General features: G+C 44.3%; 1 protein-coding gene across 3 annotated transcripts in view; it reads left to right on the top strand.

The window, feature by feature from the left end:
• LOC147639013 (uncharacterized) overlaps window positions 1-26,139 on the top strand; it is a 112,281-nt gene that overhangs the window by 77,377 nt on the left and 8,765 nt on the right. For all 3 annotated transcript variants that reach the window (XM_086786595.1, XM_086786591.1, XM_086786588.1), the window contains exon 5: window positions 19,616-19,719. In XM_086786595.1, coding sequence (XP_086642721.1) covers window positions 19,616-19,719 — 104 coding nt within the window. The remainder of the gene's footprint in view (window positions 1-19,615; window positions 19,720-26,139) is intronic.

The raw sequence follows: 26,139 nt of genomic DNA, 5'->3' as shown, positions 1-26,139 counted from the left end.
GTTAATGCCTTATCTTTAGTTTTTGGTATATCCTTTTTAAGCGGTGGAAACTTTAGCAATTGTCTTGGAATTTGAGCAAGATAAGATGATTTAGGCATTGAAGTGCTAGAATCTATACTCAAATGAGACTCATTTGGACTTGTCGTAGGTACACAAGTTGATGGTGGAATTGTATAACAAGGAGAAATCGGGACAACCGGTGTTTCAATACATGTTTTAGGAAGATCAACACAAGTAGTTTTGTAGGTGCTATCACGGCCACCTTTCCTTTCTTGAAGAGTTTGTGTTGATTTCTTTTGCACCCACTGATATGGACAATCAAGGGTGGCTTTTGGAATCTTTCTGAAACACTCTTTTACCCCTGCCAAAGCATGGCATTTTGGAAGCCAAATTGCTGTTGCACCCTCATAATAGCCTTGTGCTTTGAGCACATGTTTTGGGACCCATCGAGTAACAATTCGAGGTTTAGGCTTGGAAATGATGTGCTTCTTAAGAGGCTTAGCAACTGGACTAGATGGTATAAGTTTGTACGCATCTTTGGGTAGCCACATTGATAATTCCTTCTTGCCTGGCCTTCTTTGAGCAGCAACTAGAGTAGTTGGAACATGCCAGCCATGGCCCTCACTTGAGTACTCATCAATTATCCACATCATTTGTTTTGGAGCTTCAAGAGCAGATTTTGATTGTGGGTTGGGTAAGGTAGAAACATTACCCCTTTGACACGATAAAGCTCGTGGAGTAGCAAATCCCAAGATGCAATCAGAATCAATTTGCAACTTGTATTGTCTATTCTTCCAATCTAATGAGCAATTGGTTGCACTTAACCACGATCTACCGAGAACAACCTCTACTACTGCCTTGGACTTACGTGCCACATAAAAGGGTACTGACATCTGGTGATCCTGAATGGTCATCATAATGACACTTTTTCCCTCTAGGGTTATCTTCTCCGGAGAAGCTTCGTAGGTCCACAGGAATTTGCACAAGTGGTGGTTGACCCAAGGCTTTCCAGGTGTCAAACGAGAGAACATTATAATCTGCACCAGAGTCAACTAAGGCAGAGACAAAGTAGGTAGTCTCATGAAGATGAAGGCACACTTGAATATTGAATGGTTCGACATATGGCTCATCAGTAGCCAACTGTATGGCCAACATAGAAGTTTTGCGACGCTCCTTGGCTTTTGCAACTCTAACTTTAGCCTCCTCTTGAGCCTGACGTTTAAGTAGGTCAAGTGCTTCTTTCCGTGTTTGTGCAGCATGCATCTGTTGAAGCATGGCTTCAGTTAATGGTTCATTGTATTTCTTGAGACGACTTCCATTAATGAAGTTAGGCATTTGCTCACCTTCTAGTGTCTCTAAACGCACTGCACCACTTGGAGTAAGCTCATTAATCACAAACGGTCCTAGGCCACATTTCTTGAGCTTTCTCTTATGCTTCTTAAGTGTGTATAAGAGCACCAGGTCTCCTTTTTTGAATCGGCCAGTTGTTACATTTCTATCATACCATTGCTTTTGTCTCCTCTTCTCAGCATACATCCCCATTACCGCCAATAAGCGGGTCTCATCAAGCTTTTCCAATTCGTCAACGCGTTGTGAAAGCTCATGACCAGTCCAATCCAGTTGTTTAGCTACTCGTAGAGTAGGTACAAGAAATTCAATGGGAAGAATTGCGTCTAGCCCAAAAGCAAGTTCAAATGGGGTTGTGCCCACAGATGTTTTATAGGCTGTCCTATATGCCCAGAGAACTGAGTGCAACTTTTGCTCCCAATCAGTCCTATGTCCCTCAACAACCTTTGTGAGTGCTGTGTAGAGAATCTTGTTAGTACTCTCAGCTTGTCCATTGGTCTGGGGATGATAGGGTGCAGAACGCTTGTGAATTACCATAAATTCTTGAAGCAAAAATTCTATGACTTCATTTACAAAATGTACACCTTGATCACTAACGATCTCAATTGGTAAGCCATAGCGTATAAACACGTACTCATACAAGAACTTGGCTGTGGTTCTGGCATCATTTTTGACTGTTGCCTTTGCCTCTACCCATTTGGTCAAATAGTCGGTTGCGACTATAATATATTCTGCATGCGTGTTACGAGCTGGAGGTTTAATGGGACCGACAAAATCAATACCCCATTTTGCAAAAGCACGTGTGCTTAACATAGGCCGCAATGGCATATTGTCCTTTGTGATGGGAGGTTTGGTCCTTTGACAATCGTCACAACGTTTCACATATTCTTCGGCATCCATTTGTAAGGTTGGCCACCAAAGCCCAGACCACCTAATCAACTTTGCTGTGGTATTGCCAGAAAAGTGTCCACCTCCAACACTTGCATGTGCGTGAGTTAAGATTTTCAGATAGTCAGCTTCACATACACACATGCGTAAGTTGCCATCCTTGCCCCTCTTGTAGAGTTGGCACTCTATCAACATATAGTTTGCCGCTTCAATTTTAATAGCCTGCTTTCGATGTTTAGGAATTGTTGATCCGTATGACCATGCTGAAGGTAGTCCACAATATACTTACTCCAACTTGGTGTAGTTGAAATTTGGAATAATGTGACATTATGAATTGGCTTCTGAATTTTACATGAAGCACAGTTACGAACAAATGTTTCAGCATCTGCATGCATGGTAGGCCACCATTGCCCATCTTGAGATATACGTGGCACACAAGTAGTAGCTGATGCATGGATTCCATCGATACCCGCATGTGCCCATTCCAAGATCTCCTCATATTGGTCGGGGTTAGGTATAAGCCTCAACACTCCATCATTACCCTGACGATATAATCTCCCTGAGATTAGCTTGAATGGTCGCCATAGGTCCACATTAGGACCCGCCAGTTGTATCTGCCCACTTGTCAAAATTTCTAAAATGGATTCAGACCATCTAGGGCTTTTCCTTCAAGGGTGAGCCCAAATCCTTCAATTTGAGTATGCTTGTCAGCCACTTGCTCAGCTCGAACTGCTTGCCTAAAAGCTGCTACATGGTCGTATGGATCTCCCGACCCTTCATACTTCTTTACCAGTTTCTGAAGAGTTGATGGCCTTACTTGTCTTGAATACTCATCATAGGGCCTACGGCCTCTCACTCTCAGTGGGAATTGTTCCTCTCTTTGGAAAGATGGTCCACATGTTTCCAAAATTGGTGTGGGTACCCTATTACCAGCCTCACCAAACCCCTCCAAAGATCTTGTCACCCGCATTTCAGGATGTGCATTAATAGGAGGCCTAGTTGGCTCCCCTACCCTCCGATTGTCATAGTGAGAAAGATGTTGGTGTGGCGTGACCTGTGGTCGCACATTTGGTGTAGGACGATATCTTGGTGCTAGAGTTGGGCTACTAGCTGTGGTCCACTTGGATGTCGAAGGTCCCTCTCTAGTGAACTCTCGTAGGGGAGGAGCAACAGTTTCTCCAAGAAAGGCTGTCTCTCCTGGTTTGGCTGTATTTATTGAGAACACTTCCATAAATAATGGTTGTCCTTTCCACGTGAGTTCTCGAATCTCTTTCCAATCTAAGGTTCGGTATTCATTGGCCCATTTATCAATTATTCTGTTCATGTGTCCTGCAAGCTTCTCAACTACCACCACATGAGCTAGAGGAAGATCCAGCTGTGGCAATCTAGTTGTGGCATAATATCCCTCGAACGAGTCCTTATAGACCTCTTGAAGTGGGTCATCCTGTAAGACCTTTGTCACAGGAATTTGTCGTACAAACTCCCATTGGCATTCAGCCCCCTGATCCATTTTGCTCTTGTCTTTCCTATCCCTTTCCAAATTTAGATCTACAAGGAGTAAATCATCTATGGATGGCTTTGAGGACTGGGCATTGGATGGTCCAGGCATGTCCGGCTCAATGAGCCAGTCATCTCTAGACTCCCTTGCTCTGGAAAGTTCTGATAAATCTAAGAACTCGGTTTTAGAGAGCTCCCCTAATTTGTCTACCTTTTCTGGATGGTAGGTGACTTCGTAGCGAACCCCATCTCCACCCATATACATGTTACCTTGGTCATTGACGAGAGGTGCTCTATCAAGTTCTGAGAAAATGTCGGCGATCTTAACAAGATACCGTTGTTGTGGGTCCCTAAAGATCTCAGTTCCTTGAGCATTTGTGTAGACATATTGGAGTCTCACATTGAGTGTTAACCCCATGGTGTCGGCTTCAAATGGATTAAAGGATCTTGAGGGTGTCCTATTTGGGGCTATGGGATGACTATTTGTCGGCCCTAGACTGTCCATGGACAATGAACTAGTTGTTCTGGAGGAAAGGGTATCGGATTGGGATTCAGATAGGGTTTCAGCAATATCTGCCAAATTGCCAACCGATTGGGTCCCACTTTCTTGCGTAGGTACTCTAGAACGTGCTCTAGACTCTACAAGACATCCCGACCGTAATTGCATAAGGTCAAATTTTTTTTTGTTTTTGTGTGTTTTTTTTTATAGATAAATATATATATATATATATATATATATATATATGTATATATATATATATTTTTCACCCTACCTAACCACTAAAGGCAACTAAAAAGAATATGTGTAGTGTACTATCTATCCTATTTTTTTTTAAATTTGTTTTTTAAATGTTTTTTTTTAATGATTTTATGATTTTATGATTTTTACTTTTTTTTAATAATATACACAAAATTATGAATCACACTAAAAAAATACTAATTATGCACAAAGTTACAAAAATTAAAAAAATGCAAGTTACACTAATTATGCAAAAAATTGACTCCTAAAAAACACTTAATTTATAGATTTTTTTTAATTTTTATTTTTTTTTGATTTTCTTTAGTTTTCTTTTGTTTTTTTCTCCTTTTGTTTTGTTTTGTTTTTGTTTTTGTCTGTTTTTGTTTTTGTGTTTTTTTTAAACTTATAAATTTCGTACCAAATATAAAAAATATGAATTTACTAATTATGCATCATTTACAAAAATTCTAAAAAAATAAAAATAAAAAATGCAAGCTACCTAAATTATGCAAAAATTTAAATGATGAACAATGGTTTCAAAATACAAAAAATAAAAATTGTTTTTTCTTCTTTTTCTTTTTCTTTTTTTCCTTTTGTTTTGTTTTGTTTTTGTTTTTGTCTGTCCTTTTTTTTTCTTTTTTTATTATTTTTTTAATCTCTTTTTTTAATCTCTTTTTTTTTTAAATTTCTTTTTCTAAATTTAATTGTTTTTCTTTTTTTTTCTTTTTAATTTTTTTCTCTTCTTTTTTTTCTCTTTTTTTTCTTTTTTTATAAAAAAAATATTATTTTTTTGTTTTTTTATTTAAAAAATACAAAAAAACATGAAAAATTAATAGAAAAAAAAAAAGGAAAATCCACTAACCTTATCTCCACCGCTCACCGCTCCCTCCCGGATTTTTCGCCGGCGCCAGCTGCCTCCACGCGCCTTCTGCAACGGCCCCCACACGCTTGCCCGCACCGCCTTCTACAGTTGCAGCCAACCGCTCCACAGCTGCCTCTCTTCTTCGTTGACCTTCGCGGGGCTCTCCTTCGGACGTTGCCCTTCTTTACACCTTAGCTGCTCTGCAGGCCTCCTTGGCTTCAACCCCTTCCACGTAACCTCCCTGCAGGCCGCCTTCTCCACCTCGTTCCACCTTTTGAGCAGCCGGCCTCCTTGCCAGTCACAGGCCTTGCTTTCTCTTCTCTTCGCCACCTCGACTCCACCCCTTCATCACCCACCTTCCACACTGGCTTCGACGGCCTTTCAACGCCACGTCAGTTGCTGCAACCCGCCGCCTTGCAGCTACCTCTCGCCTGCTTCCTGCTCAACCTCCGCCGCACCCTCACCTCCTTGCGGTCCAACCGTCGGCCCCCTCTCCCGCGGGTCGCCTCAGTTGCCGGCACGCTTTACCTCCACGATGCTTCTTTCCGACTCTCTTAAGCTTTGCGATTCTAACTGCAGCCGCAGCCGCTTCGACACCACATCACGCCTTCGTCTGCCTCTCTTCGCAGCCACCTTAGCCGCCCATAGCCACCTTCCACAGCCACGTCAATGCATAGAATATATATATATATATATATATTCTTAAAACCGCCTCTGCTTTCCCTTCAACCGGCTAGTCAACAGCGGCGCACACACATATATATATATATCTAAATAGATATATATATATATATATATATATATATATATATATATATATATATATGTTTATTTATTTATTTATTTTTTTCTGCTGCGACGCCTCCCCACAAAACAACAAAACAACTAAACAATAAAGGAAAGAAAGCCGCTTCACTACTTCCTACCTCCCTTCTCTTCCCCTCTCCCGCTTAAGCGGGCTTCGCACTTGAGAGCCTATGGAGCTTGCATAAGCTATGGAAAAGCTTAGCAATGCACCTCTTTTATTTTTTTTTATTTTTCACTAATTACATGTTTAGCGAAAAGCATGAAAGCATGAAATGGCAAAAGAAAACAATGAATGTAAGCATAGTGACGGTACTTGAAAAGCAATAAAACAATAAAACATAAAAAAAACAATGCGGGAGAAACCTCAATCGCTCAATGGTTAACCTTATCCACTCACACCGGGATCACACACCCAAACTTAACCTAATCACTCAATGGTTTTGCAACCAAAAGAGGAAATAGTGGTGGTTTCCACACACTCTCAACCGGATTTGAGTCTTCTCCCCGGCAGCGGCGCCAATGGAGAGACGGAAAACTCTCTCGCTTGTAGCAAGAGTAGTATGATCCACACTTAGCTCAATCCAATGGGATTTGCATCCCTTTCGGAGCTAGGGATTCAACCCGTACCGGTGCACAAAAGCTTATCCATTTGATGGAGAGAATGCTAAGAAAACTACTACTATTGACATAGACTCAACACACACTCAAGCTCAATCTTGCTATTGCTCACTCAACTCCACATTCCATTCATCCATACATCCAAACAAGAAGAAAGCCTAGCTATTGCTTACACAAGATCAAGCATTCTTCATTCTCAAATACTCATTTCCCTAGCATGCACACAATCCTTGAAGCTATCAATAAGAAACATGCATACTAGAGAATTGACAAGAGAAGAGAGACAAATATCAACTCATTGCATTGAATTAACAAAAGAATAGAACTTACAACAATGTAGATGGGGAGTGAGAAGAGCTTGCACCTCTATGGAAGAAGAGGGAGAGCTAGTCTCAAGAGAGCTCAAACATGAGTTTGCCCAATGTGTCCATGCTCTCAAATGAGCCACCTTTTATATAAAAATTCTAGAACTCCCAAAAGTTCCCATGTGGGATTATTGTCAAGCCCTCTCCCACATTCATCTACAAAGTGGAACTCTTTACAAGAGCCCTAGGTATCTTTTTTGTTGAATCCTTGTATTGATCTTCATTTGCATGCAACAACCTCAGATTCATCATCATCGTTGGCTTCCGTCTCATTGTGGCGCGCATAATCAAGTAATAGGGAGTTCGCGAACTCCAACAAATGATCCCACTCCTCACAAACATCTTGTTGGTTTTTGACTGATTCATCATTCAGAGACTTATGCGACACAAGAGGCATTTGAGATTCCGACGTATTATCCACTCTTATAACTGCATCTGTGTCTGCAAGCTCTCGGCATTTAGCCCTCTTAACAGCATAATCAGCATCAAGGTTGGAACCACGGTCTACATCATCAGTGTCTGGGCATATTGCTTCTACTGTTTGCTGAATGAACTCCATATCCACCCTAAAACATGTACAAGAAACCCTAAAACAACAACAAAATGTTAAATCGAAACCCTAAAATAGCAAAAAACTCCATCATGAGCAGGGACTCTCTCTCTCTCTCTCTCTCTCTCTCACACACACACACACACACACACACTTTTGTGTGAAAGCACTGTTTATATTAAATAGTAAACTGAACAGTCATACTCTCTCTCTCTCTCTCTCTCTCTCACACACACACACACACACACACACTTTTTTTTTTGTAATATCCAGTGCAGTATATTTATATGCTCAGAAGCTTACAAGGTGGGAAGTCTCCGAAATGGAGAGTATCCCCGATGTCAGAAACATAAACAGAAAAGCTCTATGCAAGAAGCATCCATATCACCCTCATGGTAGGCATCATATAAGGATTGCCGCAATGGGGCTCGGAAGGATTCATATGACCGATGATTCTGCTGACCCATGTATGCCAAATTATGCTCACTCCAAATTGTCCAAAGGGCCCAATATCTCACCCAAGAAAGAAAAAGTGAGTATTGAGACAAAGACTGCATAAATATGCCAAAAAGCCAGAAATGTTTCCCGAAGCTATGACTCGGGAAACGGAGCCGAAGAAAGTTTGAAATTCTCCTGAGGAGGATCCTGGAACAAGGGCAGTGCCAGAGTAAATGAGGAACAGTCTCCAAGGGAGCTTGACATCTTAGACATGTAGATGGTGCAATGTGTCGTTTAGCTAGTGTGACCTCCACTGACAATGTGCCTGTCAAACATATCTAAAGAAAAAGTCTTTGTTTCAATGGCATTTTACACTTGCACATCCGGAGATTCTTCCGCCACCACGAGAGGGGCTTCCTTATGTGCCACAGAGAATTAGCATATTGCTGAATCCATGGGGCAGGCTGAAGAAGGCTGTAGGCTTTGATGGAGGTCAAGGCAAGAAGAGAAATAGAATGGGAGTGTGTAGTAGATGGCTGCAATTGCCAATCCATAAGCCTGCCTGTATCAGCCATAGGTGGAATAGGTAGAAAGGGGCGTAATAAATCAGCAATTTTCTTTCATATAGACCTATGATGCATTCCCAATGCATATGAAGCAAGGGGCGTAATAAATCAGCAATTTTCTTTCATATAGACCTATGATGCATTCCCAATGCATATGAAGCAGTGGCGTGAGGAAAGGATAAGACATATCCCCGATCATCTACCACATCATGTATGTACCTAATTCCCAATTTCATAAGATTGTATGCCCGAACAGGTTCCTGTAAAGCAAGTGGAATGTCAAAGATGGCACTCCAATGAATACTTTCTTTCCTCATGGAGTTTGTCCCCAAACAATTATCAGGAGCCCATTTGACCTTAGAGAGAACTTGTTTCCAGTCAAGTATCAGAGCAGTAGAGAAGGGACAACCAGGTATCCTCCCTACAAATCTCCCAATGACAACCTCCCAATGATCCGTAATCCAATGACCATAAGCACAAGTCCTCATGTTGACACACATGGATGCTAACGTACAAGTCCATGGCTGTTGTTGGCGGAAGAAAGTATGCAACATAGTGGCCTTCCTTGCAAGCACATGATATCTTATATTGAGAACATTAAGCCCACCATGCATCCTTGGGGAGCACACCATTTCCATCTTCATCAGTCTCAATGCTTTGACAACAGTTTTAGTCTTCCATAAAATCTCCATAGCTTGGGACATAAAAGCTGAAATATCCTTGGAGGACTAATGCAGTAAAGGCAAATAGAACTGAACATAGGACATGACAATGGATTGTACTATTCTGAGCCTAACATGAAGAGGCCAAGTAGAAATCTTCCAGTATTCCAGTTTATGTTGAAGTCTTTGGAAAATCCATTTTAGCTGCTGCTTTCTGTTGATATGCCATCCTATGGGATATCCCAAATGCCTGACAACATCTCTGGAATGCACCACCTGACCAGGCCAAAGAATAGAATGCCAGTCACATTGTTTCAGGGGAAGTAATTTGGATTTGTCAAAATTAACATGCAATCCCGCTGCCAAACCATATAATGATAGAGTGGCCATAAGCATGCGAAGTTCCTGAGGAGAATTCTGTGGCATGAAGAAGGAATCATCAGCATATGCCTGTGCCAAAAAAGATGTAGCGCTTGGGATTTTAAGACCAGTCATCTGTCCCGTGTTTGTTAAATGATCAAGATACATCAAAAGAGGATGGGTGACAATTGCATAGAAGAGAGCACTAAGAGGGCAGCCCTGTCTAATTGATCGACCCAATATCCATGACCGAGAGAGATGGTCCCCAAGAATGCACTGAGCAGTGGAGCCAGAATAAAGCCAATAAATAGCATTTGCCATCTTGGGACCAAAGCCCAACTTTATCATGATCTGAGAGATAAAATCCCATCGAAGATTGTCAAATGCCTTAGCAATATCCACCTGCAATATAAGCACATCTTGATGCGAATACTTAGCATATTCAATTGCAATCAAGGCATTGGATATATTGTCATGGATTTGTCTTCGCGGGACAAACCCATACTGATGAGGATGAAGGCCTGCATGCAATATCCTCTGAAGCCTATGCACAATCATCTTGGCAATAAGTTTGTAAAGTACAGGCATCAAAGTAATAGGCCTCCAATCCGATATATGATCACACAGATGTTTTTTGGGCACAAGCTTGACTATGCCATGCTTCCAAGAGTGCGGCAACTGATTTTCTTGCCAGGCAACATTAATCATTCGCAAGAGGACCTCTTTCAAATCATCCCAAAAAGAAATATAAATTCCACCGTAAGGCCATCCCAGCCAGGGGACTTGCATTTGCTGAGGTGGAACAATGCATTATCAATTTCTGTGTCGGTGAAAGGCCTCTCTAAGGTAAGAGCATCATCCAGGTCAATTATTCCAGAAACATATTGAAGAAATTCAGTCCTGGCTTCAGTCACTTGATTTGATGGGGAAGCGGGAGCTGAGAACAATTTCTGGAAATAATTGTGACATTCGTCTTGGAGATCAGAGAAAGAGTGAGTCCAAGAGCCATCCAGTTTCCTGACCCTTAGACATGAATTTTTCTTTCGAGTAGCATGCAAGCCCTGGAAAAAGGCTTTTGATGAGCATCCCTTATCCATAAGGGGCTTCATTCTTGCCCTGATCTACCATTTGTGCAATTTCCTCTGATCATTAACAGCAAGCTTAGATTGAGCATGTGAGAGGGAATCCTTTTCTGAATTAGAGAGTGGCCTTGACTGAGAAAATTCAGTCAATTGTTGTGCTGTCCTTTTTGCCCATTTTACCTCATTCCTCCATTCTCATGCAATGACAAGGGATGAATGGCAAATCTGATCATCTGCTGAAAGTACTGCTGTTGAAAATAAGCTCGATTAACATGCAATAATCTACTGGAGAAGAGTGGCAAATCGTCCAGTGGCATGCCAAGCTGCAAATTCATCCACAATGGAGCATGATCTGATAAGCCCAATGAGAAATCTATAAGGAGATGAGGGCTAAAATCTGCAAATTGTTGTGGATAAAACAAATACCATCTATCAAGCCTTGCCCAATATGTAGTAAGTGCATTATGATGAAAGGTATATCCAGGGACTGAGCCTTGGAGAAGTACCCATAAATCTTCAAGCCTGCACTGAGAGAAGCATGTCATCCCATTTCTGTCTCTCCAATGATTGCATATGAGATCGTGAAGTGGTGTTATCTCTAGGCAGAGGGGAGTTATTTAAATCCCCACAGATGAATGCATTGGATCTCCATGGATATCTGCATATAGAATCCCACAATGAAGCCCTCATGGCAGAGGTCTGGGAGGCATATACTGATGCAAACTCAAGAGTATCCCCATTGACATTGCATTGTATGACTATCCATCTGCCACTGCTGTCATTGAAGGCTAACTGAGGCTCCAACTCATGTCTAACCAGTATGCATACACCTGAATAGATACCGGTACCAGCATAATATATATCATAGCCGCTGAAAAAAGCATGATGTCTTGCCATGGAGTGTTGATTATGCTCTTGCAAACAAACTATATCTGGCTGCATTTTATGTACATAATTCCATAAAAGTCTCCACTCTGAGGCATTGCAGAGGCTCTGTACATTGTATGTAAAGCACTTAAGTGATTGAAGCATGAGAGAGGTATGTACAATAGAAGTAAGGATAAGAACTAAACATCAGAGGACTAGGCCTTTGCCTGCATAGGCTGCATGCCTTCATTACTCATGACAGACATAGCATTTTCCACCTCCTCTGAATCACAAATGGGGATGTCCTTCTTCAAAACCCCCACCCAATTTTGAAGGACAGGAGCAGAGGCTGAAGTAGAAGTTTGTCCTGGTAAGGGAGAAGAAGCATCCCATTGACGAGATTGAAGGGGACGTTGCTTCAATACAACCACCTTCTTGGGCTGTTGAAAACCGTCTTGATCAATCCCCACAAGTTCCTTCATTTTCTCTTTCCCTTTATCTTTTCCTTTTCCTGCAAGTGATTGCAACTGATTGACTGATTTTGTATTCTTGGGGGGGTTGATGCAGAACCATTGGGCATTCAGAGGCTAGATGCCCAAACTTGTGACAAGCAAAACATGCACCTGCAAATACTCCCCACTTCAATTCAAAATACTTTTTGCCCAAATTAACTCCCTCAACTTCCACTGCAATAGAAGGAGGGGTAGGTATGTCAGTCTCCCAGAGAATGCAGAACCTGTTACGGTTTCCCATGGGGCGGGGAGGACAAATGACCTGTCCCGAGGAAGCAGCCAGGCCAGGCAACTCCTCACGCATATAGTCCGGGAAGTTAGCAACCTCAACCCATACAGGACAGTGATGCCGTATAAGACTCTGATAGTCCTTATTTGGGAACCAGGGCATAGCATGTACCATTTGCCTCCCATAAAACAGGGGAGAGAATTCAAGAAGCCTCTGCTTGCATGAAGCATCTGATAAATGCACCTCATAAAAGCCTCTGGAAGCAAAATACACTCCCTCCACAAAGCATCCTCCAAGGATGGACTTAATCCACTGGGCTACATCGCTGGTTGCGGGGATTCTTCCTGGAAAGAAAATTATAACCGCGGTTTGAGACAACTTCCGGAGGGGATTCACAAGGGACGGCAACTTCAATTTATAAGTAACCTCTGGAATCGGTTTGCCCCATAATCCATTCCTGTCGTGAGTGCTGAAAGTCATCCTTCAAGGTATCAAACACATATTGAGCTTCCAGGGTAAATCCATCATCTATTAAAGATGACTCTGATAGGCGGCGCTTGGCATCCATTGACCTGTCTTTTCGGGCATATGTGAGGCCATTATCGAAGCAGTTAAAGGAAAGAGCAGAAGCTGTCGAAGTTTACAGAGAAAGGGCAGGAGAAAAACTGTCGAAATACAGGCAAGGAAAGAGCAGAAAGGCTGTCGAAGTTTACAGAGAAGGAGCAGAAAAAAAGTGTCGAAGTACAGGCCAATAGCGACTGAAAGGAGTTAAGAAGTTACGTAAGCAGGAAGAGGCAGAAACAGCACAGTACGGCTAAAAGGTTGCAGGGAGGAAGAAAAGAAAGCTGCGAAGGAAACTACGAAGGGGAAGGAAAAAGATGGGCAGAGAGCAGCTGGAATCGCGCGCAGCAGGGGTCACGAAGCAGGCAGTTCCGGCAATCTGGAAGAAGTGGGATGCACCCAGGAGGCGGAATTGACTGCGCGAGGGCTTTAGCAGGGCGCGATGGCGTCAGGGCTCAGCAGGGGTCTCTCTCTCTCAACACACACACACACACACACACACTCTCTTTTTTTTTTTAAAAAAAACCAGTTGAAATTGCATTATATCATAAATGTACAAAAGGGTTTGACATCAGGAGGATGTCTAAACCCTAGAACTTAAAAACAGCAGTAAAAAAGTTCTATGCAAGATCAGGGCAGTGCTTAAGAAAAGAGCCTATGCCCTTTCCATCAGAAACAGTAAAAGAAAAGCTGAACACAAGAAACATCCAAATCTCCCTCATGCACGGCATCATATAAGGACTGCCGCAACGAGGCTCGGAAGAACTCATAAGGGTGCTGAAGAGGTGAATTCAGATATGTATGATTTCGCTGTAGCCAGAGGGTCCATAAGGCCCAGTATCTGATCCAATGGAAGAAAAGAGAATACTGTGACAAAGAAGCTGATAAGGTGCCAAACATCCAGAAAAACTTGTAGAACCTGTGTGCAGGAAATCTGAGAGATAAAAAATAGGAGATCTTGTCTAGAAGGTTTCTGGAATATGAACAAGACCACAATAAATGCGGAGCACTCTCAGTAGTATGATGACATCTTGGACAAATAGGAGAGGCAATCCTTCTTTGAGCCAATTTCACTCCCACTGGAAAAATACCGACAATGCATCTCCAGAGAAAGAGTCTCTGTTTCAATGGCATTTTCAACTTCCATATCAATGTTAGTTTTGCTTTCCACCAAGCTAAAGACTTATCCAGATGCCAAAGAGAATTAGCATGCTGAGCAATCCATGGAGGAGGTAATATCAATCGATAAGCCTGTATAGAAGTCAATAGATGCAAAGATTGAGAGGATAATCTTGAACTTGAAGACTGAAGATGCCAATCTTGAAGCCTGTCTCTTACATCCAATGTTGGAATCGGAATGAAAGGGTGTAAGAGATCTGCAATAGCTTTCCATATAGATCTATGATGCATCCCAAGATTATATTGTTGACATGCTGCCGAAAAAGAAAGAATTTGCCCTGTAGTATCCACTACGTCGTCAATGAACCGGATGCCCAATTTCATAAGATTGTAAGCTCTGATTGGTTGTTGTACAGCAAGGGGAGAGTAAAAAACAGCACTCCAATGTATGCTTTCCATTCGAAGCGAGGAAGCTATAGAAGCAAGACACACACACACTCTCTCACACACACACACACAAACACACACAAACCTCACCTCTCCGTATGTCCCTCAATCTCTCAAATAGACACACGCACGCCTCAGTATCTCTCTCTCTCTCTCTCTCTCTCTCTCTCTCTCTCTCTCTCTTGCAGGCAAAACCCTAAAACAGTAGCTTTGCTATAGACGAAACCCTAAAACAGCAGTTGTAAACCCCAAAACAGCAACAAAACCTCTGTTCAAAACCCTAAAAAGCAGTTTTGCTACTACAGGCAGAACCCTAAAACAGCAGCTGTAAATCCTAAAACAACAGTAAAATTTCTGATTGAAACCCTACAACAGTAGCTCTGTTATAGACAAAACCCTAAAACATGTACAGGAAACCCTAAAACAGCAACAAAACAGCAGGAAACTCCATCACGAGCAGCTTCTATGTTCTTAGTATTCCATGATGAGTTTTCGTGGACAGTTTTGTATCACCCCAGTGAGATCGCTATGTTTATGTTTTCTTTTTGTTTTATTTTCCATTCCATGATGAGATATGCCATGGACATTATTGTATCACTTTGGTCTCATAGGCCCATTGGGTCTTTAGTACACGCTTAATCCCCCCCTCTCTCTCTCCATCTACTTCGATGATGACCTCACATGGATGCAACTGGAGCATAGAAGATTATGCATGCCGAAGATCAAGGCGGCACGCAAAGAAGGGAAGAAGGCACATTATAGGGATGGTCACATCTACATTGATGGGAAGAGGGTCGAATAGCGCCATCTGGCCTATGAGACACGGAGGAAACAACATGAGGACAAAGAGATACACATAGCAATCTGGAACTGTAATGGAGTCCTATGGACACATCCAGGGAGACTTGAGGAGGTGATGGAGGGCCGGGATATCATCTTGTTGACAGAGACACATGAGAGCCCGGAGAGGGGCTTACCACGGGTTGAGGGTTATCAGTGGGAGTCAGCTCACCGACAGGGGATGAGACAGGCCACCTCCCGAGGTTCAGGAGGTATTGCAGTGCTTTTCAGGCATGGGTTACATGAGCATGTTCGAGTCGTAGCACGAGACTCGGAGGTGAGATACATGTGGATTAGCTTACGCCTCTCGGCGACCAGATGGATTTATATCGCCCTTTGCTACTTTCCTCCGAAGGGGTCGCGGTTTGCCACCACCGAGGAGCCGGGTGGAGGAGAGGCTAGTGAGTCTCCATACTCTGTCTTATCTGAGGAGATCTTACACTATTCGACACTGGGAGAAGTCTTCTTGATGGGGGACTTCAATGCACGGACTTAGAGCAGACAGTGCGAGATCTATGACTTTGAGGATCCCTCGAGACTAGAGCCGCTAGCTACAGAGGATACAGGGACCACTCGGATCTCCGCTGATGGAGGAGCTGACAGCACTGGATATGGGCAACATCTGTTGGAGCTTGGGGCCCGACACCATCTCGTTATTTATAATGGGATGACTCAGTGGCCAGATTCAGGTGGGTTGACTTGCTTTCCAGTGGGAGGCGGCAGTAGTACAGTGGATTATGTGATGGGATCCCGGGAGGCAGCAGATATGGTGTCTCACTTCACCGTACCACCATGCCCCATTGGGGCGGATCATACATACCTATCCCTCACTTTCAGGAGCTTATTGGAGACCCACCCACCCATCATACAGCCACCACGCACTATTTTTCACTTCACTCAGGATCTAGCCGAGGTGTACGAGTATCATGTTCATGATCAGCTATTTGCCTTAGACCCATCGGCACCCATGGCCATGCTCACCTCCCAGCTCTCACATGTACTTCACTCCGGAGCCGCGAGGAGTTTCCCATACCACATACAGACAGGACGGCCACCTACATCTGGGAGCATGCCCCAGAACCGATGGTATGATGATGAGTGCAGAAACCTTTACCGCAGTCTCCGAGTGCAGAGGGCTCGCGGAGAGATCACCCGGAGGCAGGCAGGCAGGAGGATGCATACTCTCACCCGCCGTAAGCGGCGAGCTTATGAGGAGGCTCAGTACTGGGACACATCACATGCTCATGAGCAGAGATGCTGCTGCTGCTTGGAGGAGACTCAGAGAGCCCTGTCCTCCCACACCTATTGCCGATCCTCAGACCTGGCAGACATATGCAGAGAGACTTTATGATGTGCCTGCACAGCCCCCTATACCACAGCCCACAGAGCCATGCCCCACAGTCTCCACCTTTTTCACCCCACCTATGGTTAGGAGGGCCATATGCCGACTCCAACATGGACGGGCAACAGATCATACAGGATTACAGGGAGAGCATCTCATCTATGCCATTGATACATTGGCACCATTTCTTGCTCATCTCTTCAACAGAGCTCTGTCCGAGGGGTTTCCGGCTGAGTGGACGATGCACACTATTGTGCCGATCCATAAAGCGGGAGATGTACTAGACCCCGGGAACTACAGGACCATCATGATTGGCCATATATTGGCCAAACTATACGGGGCAGTCTTGGAGGCAGAGCTGAGCACTCATGCAGAGGTTGGGAGATTGAGAGCAGTAGGCCAGGCAGGCTTCCGTCGAGCCTTCTCGACCATCGACCACATTTTTACATTGAGGTGCCTGATTGATCAGGCCAAGGCACGGAGGCAACGGCTCTATTGTTGCTTTGTGGATTTCCGCAAGGCATTTGATACTGTGCCCAGAGAGCGCCTCTTTCGGCGACTACAGACACTAGGCATAGCTTCAGACATGATGTGGGGCATATACAGGCTATATGAGCAGGTCTTTGGGAGAGTCCGATGCCCAGGAGGCTTGTCTGACACAGTTGCTAGCACCATTGGTGTGAAGCAGGGGTGCCCGCTCTCCCCCACGCTCTTTGGGCTCTATATTGATGAGGTGGTCGACTACATCACATAGGGAGGAGGCTCTGGGGTTGAGCTATCAGGTATTACTGTCCATGTTATGCTTTATGCTGATGACATCATCTTGGTATCTGATACGCAGGTTGGGCTTCAAAGACACCTTGTGGCTCTTGATGACTTCTGCGCACAGCAGGGGCTCACAGTGAACCTTGGGAAAACCAAGGTTATGATCTTCCACACTTCACCCGCTGTCAGGAGCCACACTACTCTCACATTAGCAGGAGGGCGGGTCGAGGTGGTGAGCTCTTATGTTTACCTTGGCATCACATTTACTAGCTCAGCTGGACGCTTCTCCATGGCTCAGGCAGTCCGAGACAGAGTGACCCGGGGGTATGCAGCTCTTGCTGGCCTTGAGTGTTAGTGTTATCAGGCACATTTTCAGGAACCCCGCACAAAGGGGTGGCTCTTTGATACATTAGTGACACCAGCCTTGATGTATGCAGCAGCGGTTTGGGCACCAGGGCTTGCAGCCTCCACATGGGTACAGCTGGAGAGACCACAGATCTTGATGCTCTCGAGGATGATACGCAGCAAACCATCCGTCCCGCACGACATTGTTCGAGCTGAGTTTGCTGCACCACCTATGGCAGTGGAGGCATTGTTCCAGACAATCTCCTTTATATACAGGATGAGGGAGATGCCCATGGAGAGATTATCCCGCCGAGCTTTTGAGGCATCCAGACAGCTGGCCGAGGCTGGACACACTGGATCTTGGTATGCACAGATGCTACAGTGGTTCTCACATCATGGTATAGACCTTGAGTGGTTGCCACCTTTTCAGTATGATCAGTCTGCTCCACGGGGTTACCTCTCTCTCAATGAGAGGAACAGAGTGATGAGACAGGACATATGGCAGTACTACATACAGGAGACATGGATAGCACCAGAGAGCCCACTACCACCGAAGATGCTGTACTACAGAGACCACTTTATGAGCATCTCAGGGGATGGGTTTATACATCGACCGCGGTACATGGATGTATACATGCCACACAGCTCTCGCGTTGCTATTGGACAGCTACGAGTCTCATCACATCAGCTAGAGATAGAGGCTGGGAGAGCGGCACGGGTTCCTAGAGCTGAGCGGATATGCAGATTGTGCCGCGAGGAGGTGGAGACTGAGGATCACTTTGTATGTAGATGTAGAGCCCACCAGGGGGTCAGAGATAGATATGCGGGATTGTTTGAGGAGCTCTCTTCACTACATCAGCTGATGGAGGCCTCGGACCAGCGACAGCTTGGCAGACTACTACTAGAGCTTCATAGTTCTCGAGAGAGACTCCTCCAGACACCCGCTCCCACTAGGGGTGGGAGACAGTCCCAGCTCACAGATTTCTTCCAGAGAGCTATGCCAGTGCCAGCTGATGTACCACGTGGGGTGACCGCATAGAGAGCAGAGGAATTGAGAGCCAGGAGGAGACCTAGACAGACTGGATATAGAGCACCCCGACTCCGTCACCGAGAGATAGCAGCTATCCGAATGAGACACCAGATGGAGACACAGGAGAGGCTAGCTCGCTTTCATTCAGACTCAGGGTACATGTTCATGCCATTCACAGCCTCAGCACCGGCGATGTATGATATCTTATATCCCTCTTATGGCACTGGATGGAGTTAGACATAGATCTGCATAGCATGCTTGTACTACCCCTTCAGCATATAGAGATGCATCTTGCCTTAGCACTCCATCCACATCCCCACCCCCCTTATATTGTTTGTATATGGGCTCCACCGATCCATGATGATTCACAGTTGTATCCAGACACATGCACACTTTTTCTTTTGTTTATTTTCTTCCGATGACCGAAAGAACACAGTTGTATTATTATTTTTTGTCTCATAGGCCGACTTTGGCCTCTCGTAGACGTTAATATATCTTTCTTTCTTTCTTTCTTTCTCTGTCTCTCTCGGGTTAACTCCATTTCCTAAAACCCCTCCTTGATACGTTTCCCCTCTGGTTTCAAGATCTGTTTGTTTAATCCAATTTTCAAGATTTCATGAAGTGCTTCTATTCCTGCTTCATTTAACTTTGAATATATTTTCAGCCCCTGAAATTTAGAAGCATGTAAAGTTGCACTTGTTATTCAGCTTTCTATAATACATATGCTTTGCAATAACCTTTCGGCTACTGTGCTTATTTTTCTATGTTGAAATTCAGACTTTGAGTCTAGGCTACATTCTTTTCGGATGGATTTCAAGAGAGATGCAATGAGTCAAGAAAATAGCATGTGGGATCATCAGCTTCTTGATAAACAGCTCGAGGTAATCTTTTATGTTTAAAACAAGAGAATAATTTCTTTATAAGAGGCTTGCTTCTGTTGGTTGGAGAGAGAGAGAGAGAGAGAGAGAGAGAGAGAGAGAGATTAAGCGTCTACTAAAGACCCAATGGGCCTATGAGACCAAAGTGATACAATAATATCCATGGGATATCTCATCATGGAACATCATATAAAATGAAAGAGACAAATCAAAACTCTCTCATTGTAGTGATACAAAAATGTCCATTGAAATCTCATCATCGAAACATGAAACATGAAACATGAGAAGAGCATCAGACCCCAATAGATGGTATACATGGCATAGTTGGCACATCTCCTCCTTGGGTCTCCGTATGAGCTCCTCAGCTCTAAATACGTGTTGAGCTCCCCTTGTCTCCACTCTGAGGCAATGGGACGAAACCCTTATCTGACTAATCGCAATCCGCATGGCATGGGACATGTGAACACTCAGGTAGCCCAGCTGCTGGAACAATACATCCTTTAGGAGCTCGAGGAAGTGATCTCTGTAGAAGTGCATCTTCTGTGGGAGCTCCGAAGGTGTGATCCATGTGCAGTGGGTGTAGAGGTTGAGAAGATCTAACTAGATAACCTGGTTGGTGTCTTCTTGAAAGAGCTAGACAAAAGGGAGTCCAACTATACTGAAGGGTAGGGAGGCGGTCCATGTGGAGCCCATATCTTGTGAACCAAGTGGAAACTCGGGCATACCATACTCCAAGATGGTCCTCGAGTGCTAGCTGTCTCAAAATCTCCAGGGCAAGCCTCGGTTACCTATGGGGATCCATCTCACTGATGTGATGGAGGTGTGTGACTGTTGGGAAGAGTGCATCCGCTACCATCGGGGCTGCAGCAAACATCATGACCTGGGGCCTCTCAACTGGCTGCCAACCCTCTTTAGATAAACCTGGCCCACCAAAAAGCTGCTCCATACATCAAGGTTGGTGTGATGAGGGCATCAAAAAGCCAACTCTTCGTCCCGGCCTCTTGGAAATGTGCTTGCAAGCACTACTGCGCAAGTAAGCTCAAGGCTGCGTATCCCCGTGCCACTCTGGCATCTGCTGTGGAAACCACGGTGAAGTGTAAAGGTAGACGGGATGAGACAATCTCCACAATATCACCTCTATATGTGAAGAGGCGGGAGGTATTGAAGACCATTACCTTGGTTTTACCAAGGTTACCAGTGAGGTTCCGTTGAGTGCAAAAATCCTGTAAGGCATCGAAATGTCTCTGAAGCCCCTAGACTGAATCTGAAAGGAGGATGATGTCATCTGCATAGAGTAGTAGGGGGTTCAGTTTGCCTGCCAGTGTGGAACCAGCCCGGCCTATCCTACCTAATCTGTCAATGAAGCTCGAGATCTTATCAATGTAGAGGCCAAAAAGATTGGGTGATAGTGCTGGAAATCTCCTGCGGCATACCTCTTGGGGCGCTCACTAGTCCGTCGGTGACGGACTCATAGAGGGCGATGATGCTCCAAACCATGTCAAATGGGACTCCTATCTCCTATAGACAGTGTAGGAGGCGGGCTCAGTGCCCTCCTCGATTAGTACGGAGGGTGAAGATGTGGTCAAAGGTAGAATAGCTCCTCTGAAAATATTTGTTTACTGATTAGTCGCCTAGAGATGAAAATCCAAAGCAATATTTGAAGTACGGGAATTTTGCCTGCCACCCATAATTTTGTCAAATCATTTTGTTAAATATGTCATGGTTTACGATATACATTGGTAGCTCTCTTTTTGCAAAGTGCTGGTATAAAACACAGTGACACCGTATGCTGTTCAGCTTCTACAAGGAGAAAAAAAAGATAATGTGAACATAATCAAGAGAAATTTTGTGAAAATAAAAAATAAGGGAAAAATATTCGGAAAAACTTCAACTCAGTCTCTGACTGAAAATGCAAAACCTTCGCTGCAACTACCGTGCTTGCCTACATGGAAAAACAACCATTTGAGTGCCCCTAGTCTTCTATTTTTGCACGGTGCCATGTCGGTCCATGTCACAGAGTGGTTTTAGCAGCAAAACCTGTCCAGCATGGACACTAGAGATGAAGAGCAGACATCGCATCCAAATGGTTCCTGAGGGTATTGAACCCAGTACTTTAACAAATCGACATAGCACCCTTGACCACCATTGTGGCCACCACATGTTGATTTGGCAAATGTGAATTGCTTTTATGAGGTAATTTGTCTATTGCTCGTGACAAAGACTCTGGTGAGTGGAGGAAAGGTCTAGTGGCATTTCTCCTCAATGTGTCTGCAGACAGTTTTGAAACCCTCTTGAGGGTTGGGGGGTCCTTCTGGCTAGGCCCTGGGACTAGTCTAGTCCAAAGCCAGCTCTGGGGGTGACTGATCTCTGGCTGATTGCACCTGCCCCCCTGCCACCTAAGTACTCCAGGTTTTGGTCAAAATTTTGGCCCATCGCCTACTCAATCCTTGCCATCCTATGGTCTACCTCGCAATTGCCATCCCTCTCTTCAATCAATGGCGTGTGCTGGCTAGGAGTCTTCCAGCAGCCTTTTGGTAGAATGAAGGTGTAGAAGGCTGTGCAGCCAATGGTTGGGATGGATATAGCTGAAGGGACCTTTTCAGAAATGTAGTACATTTGGAGTGCAGTGTGCACAGGCCTTGTGTGTATTGAAAAAACAAAGTGGCTGATCTAGACTCTGCTAGATAAGATCGTCTTGAGGATTGAGAAACCAAGCATACCTGGAAAAAATAGAGAGACCCTCTAGAACTTGTGCGAAGTGTGATCTGTTGTGTGCATAGCACTTCACCTTTGTTTCTTCCATCTTCAACTTACCTGTATATCATGAAGGCAAACCTCATGTAGCGAATAATGTCAACTCCTGTGCTTGTTTCTGTAAGAAAAACACAAGCTGTGACATAATGAATATGATACTCACACTAGAGGATCTTACATAAGATTGATACACAGCTTGCACAACAGATGAGAAGAACAAAACATTCTTTACTGCTGCACAGGTTTAAAGAGCCATGTCTTCTTTCTTCAATGCACTCTTTAGACAGAAAGGTAGATGGTGTAAAAAAGAATGTGATGATGGCTCGATACTTCTTCAGGAAAGAGATCTTTGGATGAGTTGATGGAAGAAGAGGGAATAGGGGGTCCTTATAGTGACCTCCAGCAGCCTAGTGCGTCAAGCAGCCTTGAAATACAGAGTTGGTCCATACGACTAGCTCGAACTACTAATATTCCTCATAAGATCTCTGTGGAGCTGGTGGGCTTTTTATCCCTATCCGAGGTTGTCTGGCCACCCAAATTGGACCTGCAACCCTGGGACTGTGTCTTGGATTGCACCTCCCAATCCTGATCATGTATCTAGTGTGATACATAAGTCCAATGCTTCCTATTTGGCGGTGCACCTGGTTGGCACAAAGCCGTAATGACTTTGTTGGTCACACATGACCCCGCCTGGTGTTGGAACCGGAATGTCAGGAGCTTGACTGATCAAACATGGCTGGCACCTTACAAACCAAGCGAGGTTAAGACCTATGCCTAAATTGCAAGTGATTGAACAGAGGGAAATAGTAGTGGAAGATCAAACATGGCTGGGCATCTTACAAACTACAGCCAGGTTAAGACCTATGCCTAAAGTGTAAGTGATTTAACAGAGGGAAATAGTAGTGGAAGATTTGGAACAAATTACATGCACACGCAGGTATGTTATTCTTTCTTTCTTCTGTGTAGCTAGTCAAAACTATGGCTGAAGTCTGAATACTGAAGCACTATTGAAAACTAACTCCCCGGACAACCCAAATCACTTTGTAGAACCTTTGTCTATAAGTTGAATGCTGGCTTTATGAGGGTGAAACTTGCTGCTGTATTTTTGGGGCTGAAATCTCTTCAATGGTGTGAGAAGGTTGGCATAGGTGAGAGAGAGAGAGAGAGCTCCAATAGAAAGAATGAAGAAGGAGGGGGGACTGGTTCTTCATTGACTCACAAAAATAATAATTAAAGTAAGCTTACATGTCTCATTGGGCTTAAAAGGTTTGTGACCCTATGCCACGTGGACCGGGTTTGTCTGAACACAATCTGGCTGCCCAAACCTGATTTGAAACTGTTCCAAACTCGGTCCAATCTGATTCTTGCTGGTTGGCCATTGATTTAGCCCAAGCAAGAGCGTCCAAGTGTTCAATTGTCTGCCTTGCTGCCTGCTGACCATGTGGCTGTCCTAGGCAGCCTGTACTGAGGTGTGTCACTTTCTCCCCTACTAAGAAAGCAACTGTCCTCAGCTGTATAGCTTCCAGGTGCACACCCAACAAAAGTACAAATGAACTCAAGTCTCCATACTGTACTTGTGAGGATTACCGTATGCATACTGAACCTATCAGTACCTCTACTTGGGTTTAAGAAGCTATCCTTAATAATCTTTGACCAAAAATATTAGAATAATTTCTCCAATGCTGAGCAAGGGCTTGTGACATGGGGAGGGGAGGTCCCCCCGCACTTGTAACACCTCAAGGGCTATCTCTCTTGCTATTGCAAGGATAAATCAGGACTCGTGGTCCTGTTTCACATGCTTGCAGTGGTACACCTTGGGTAGAGCTAACAACCAAGAAGAAGGACCAAGCAAATCACACACAATCCACATGGCCTACATCATAAGTATTAAGGTGACAAGAGGTGGCTACAACCATGATAAAGACTTGATCTAGAGTACAAAACACAACTTTGTCTGACATACAAAACACAAACACATATCTTGACATAGAAAAGACACAAAGAGCTTTGACAGACATATGAAAACACACATTTATGCTAGCAACACATTTATCATCATCAACCCTTGATACCAACTTGGTCTACTCATTTGGTGGCTTAGAGGTTGCATCATTACATAGAGCAGATTTTCATCTTATAATCCAGAAAAATAAGGGTTTCCAAAAATTAATGTTTCCAAAAAATTAGACTTTTTTGAATGTGATGCTATAGGAGGCTATAGCAACTCTCCAATGCTTTATATTTGCCCTCAATTTTAAAAAATGTTGGCGGGATTTGAGATTAATGCTTCGATTAAGCAGGATTTTCAGAAAAAATGAGAAAGCTCCAAAGTGATTTTCTGTACCTTTCCTGAGTGATATTCGGTAGAAGCACTTCGATTTGTTGATTTTTGAATAACTGTAGATGATATTCTTCGAGATGCGTGCTGCTGCAGTTGATGTGGTTGCTTGCACTAGTCGAGCTTGCGGGCGGTAGCTACTGCGGTTGTGCGCAGCATGGTGATTGTCAGCGCTGTTGCTATGTGTTGCTGCGACTGTAGTGCTGGGCAATAAATAGAGCTAAGTAAGATTAGCTTAGCTATGAAGGGGGTGGCAGCTTTAGGCGCACACATAGGGAAGTTTTCAGCTGTGACAGGGGTGGTAGCATTTAGGGTGCACACAGGCAGATAGGCGGCAACAGTGATGCTGAGAATGGTTGCACACAGAGAGGAAAGGGATGCATTGATACCATGTTAAAATAAGAGAAGAGAAGCTAGATGTGGAGGCTCATAGATGACAGCCATGGCTATGGTGTTGGAGCCAACGGTGATAGAGAGAGAGCTAGAGAAAAGAAAGAAAGTTATATTAAACGTCTTCAAAAGCATTCTGGGTCTATGAGACCAAAAGTGATACAAAAGTGTCCATGTAATGTCATCATGGTACAAAAGAAAACAAAGACTAGAGCTATGAGCTGAGAATGTCAAATCCGAGCCATATGATACAAAGTGGGACCATCATCATACAACCTATGGAGCTAACCCCCTGGTAGGGGGAGGGGGCCGTCAAGGGGGTTAGCTTCTAGAAGGCTTTGCAGATCCGCTGGGCATGGGCAGGTGGATCTGTGCCTCTCCAAGATCTCCTCAAGCTAGGGTTGATATTTGTGTTGCTGGTGAGGTCCAGGGAGTCTGGGGCATCGGGCTCCCTGTAGTGTCGTGGCCCGGTCTAGAGTCACGCCAGGGTGGGGTCTGGCACTCAAGAATGTGTGGCTGGATGAGGCTGTGGGTATGTCATCCAATAGCTGGTGGGGCATCCTCTCGTGGTCAGAAGAATTGAGTGATGGTCGCCTGGGGCCGGGGTGAGCATCTCCCATGGGGTCTCGACTCCCTAATCAGTGAGCCTTTATGGCGATGAAGCTCTAGTAGGAAGAGACCCTAGCACCACTGATCTGGGTAATCCATGATCCTAGATAAGGTTCCAAACCCCTCTGTGAAGAGACAGTGGAACCTCCCTCGAATCTCATAATATACGGTGCATCTAAAGCTCTATTAGGAAGAGACCCTAGCACCACTGATCTGGATAATCCATGATCCTAGATAAGGTTCCAAACCCCTCTCTGAAGAGACAGTGGAACCCCCCTTGAATCTCATAATATACGGTGCATCTACATATGAAGTGCTCCTCTGACTCGACC

This window comes from Cibotium barometz, chromosome 4 (genome assembly GCF_041138505.1).
Source record: "Cibotium barometz isolate CiBa-2024 chromosome 4, ASM4113850v1, whole genome shotgun sequence".
NCBI lineage: Eukaryota > Viridiplantae > Streptophyta > Polypodiopsida > Cyatheales > Cibotiaceae > Cibotium > Cibotium barometz.
This window is presented reverse-complemented; position numbering and strand designations above follow the sequence as displayed.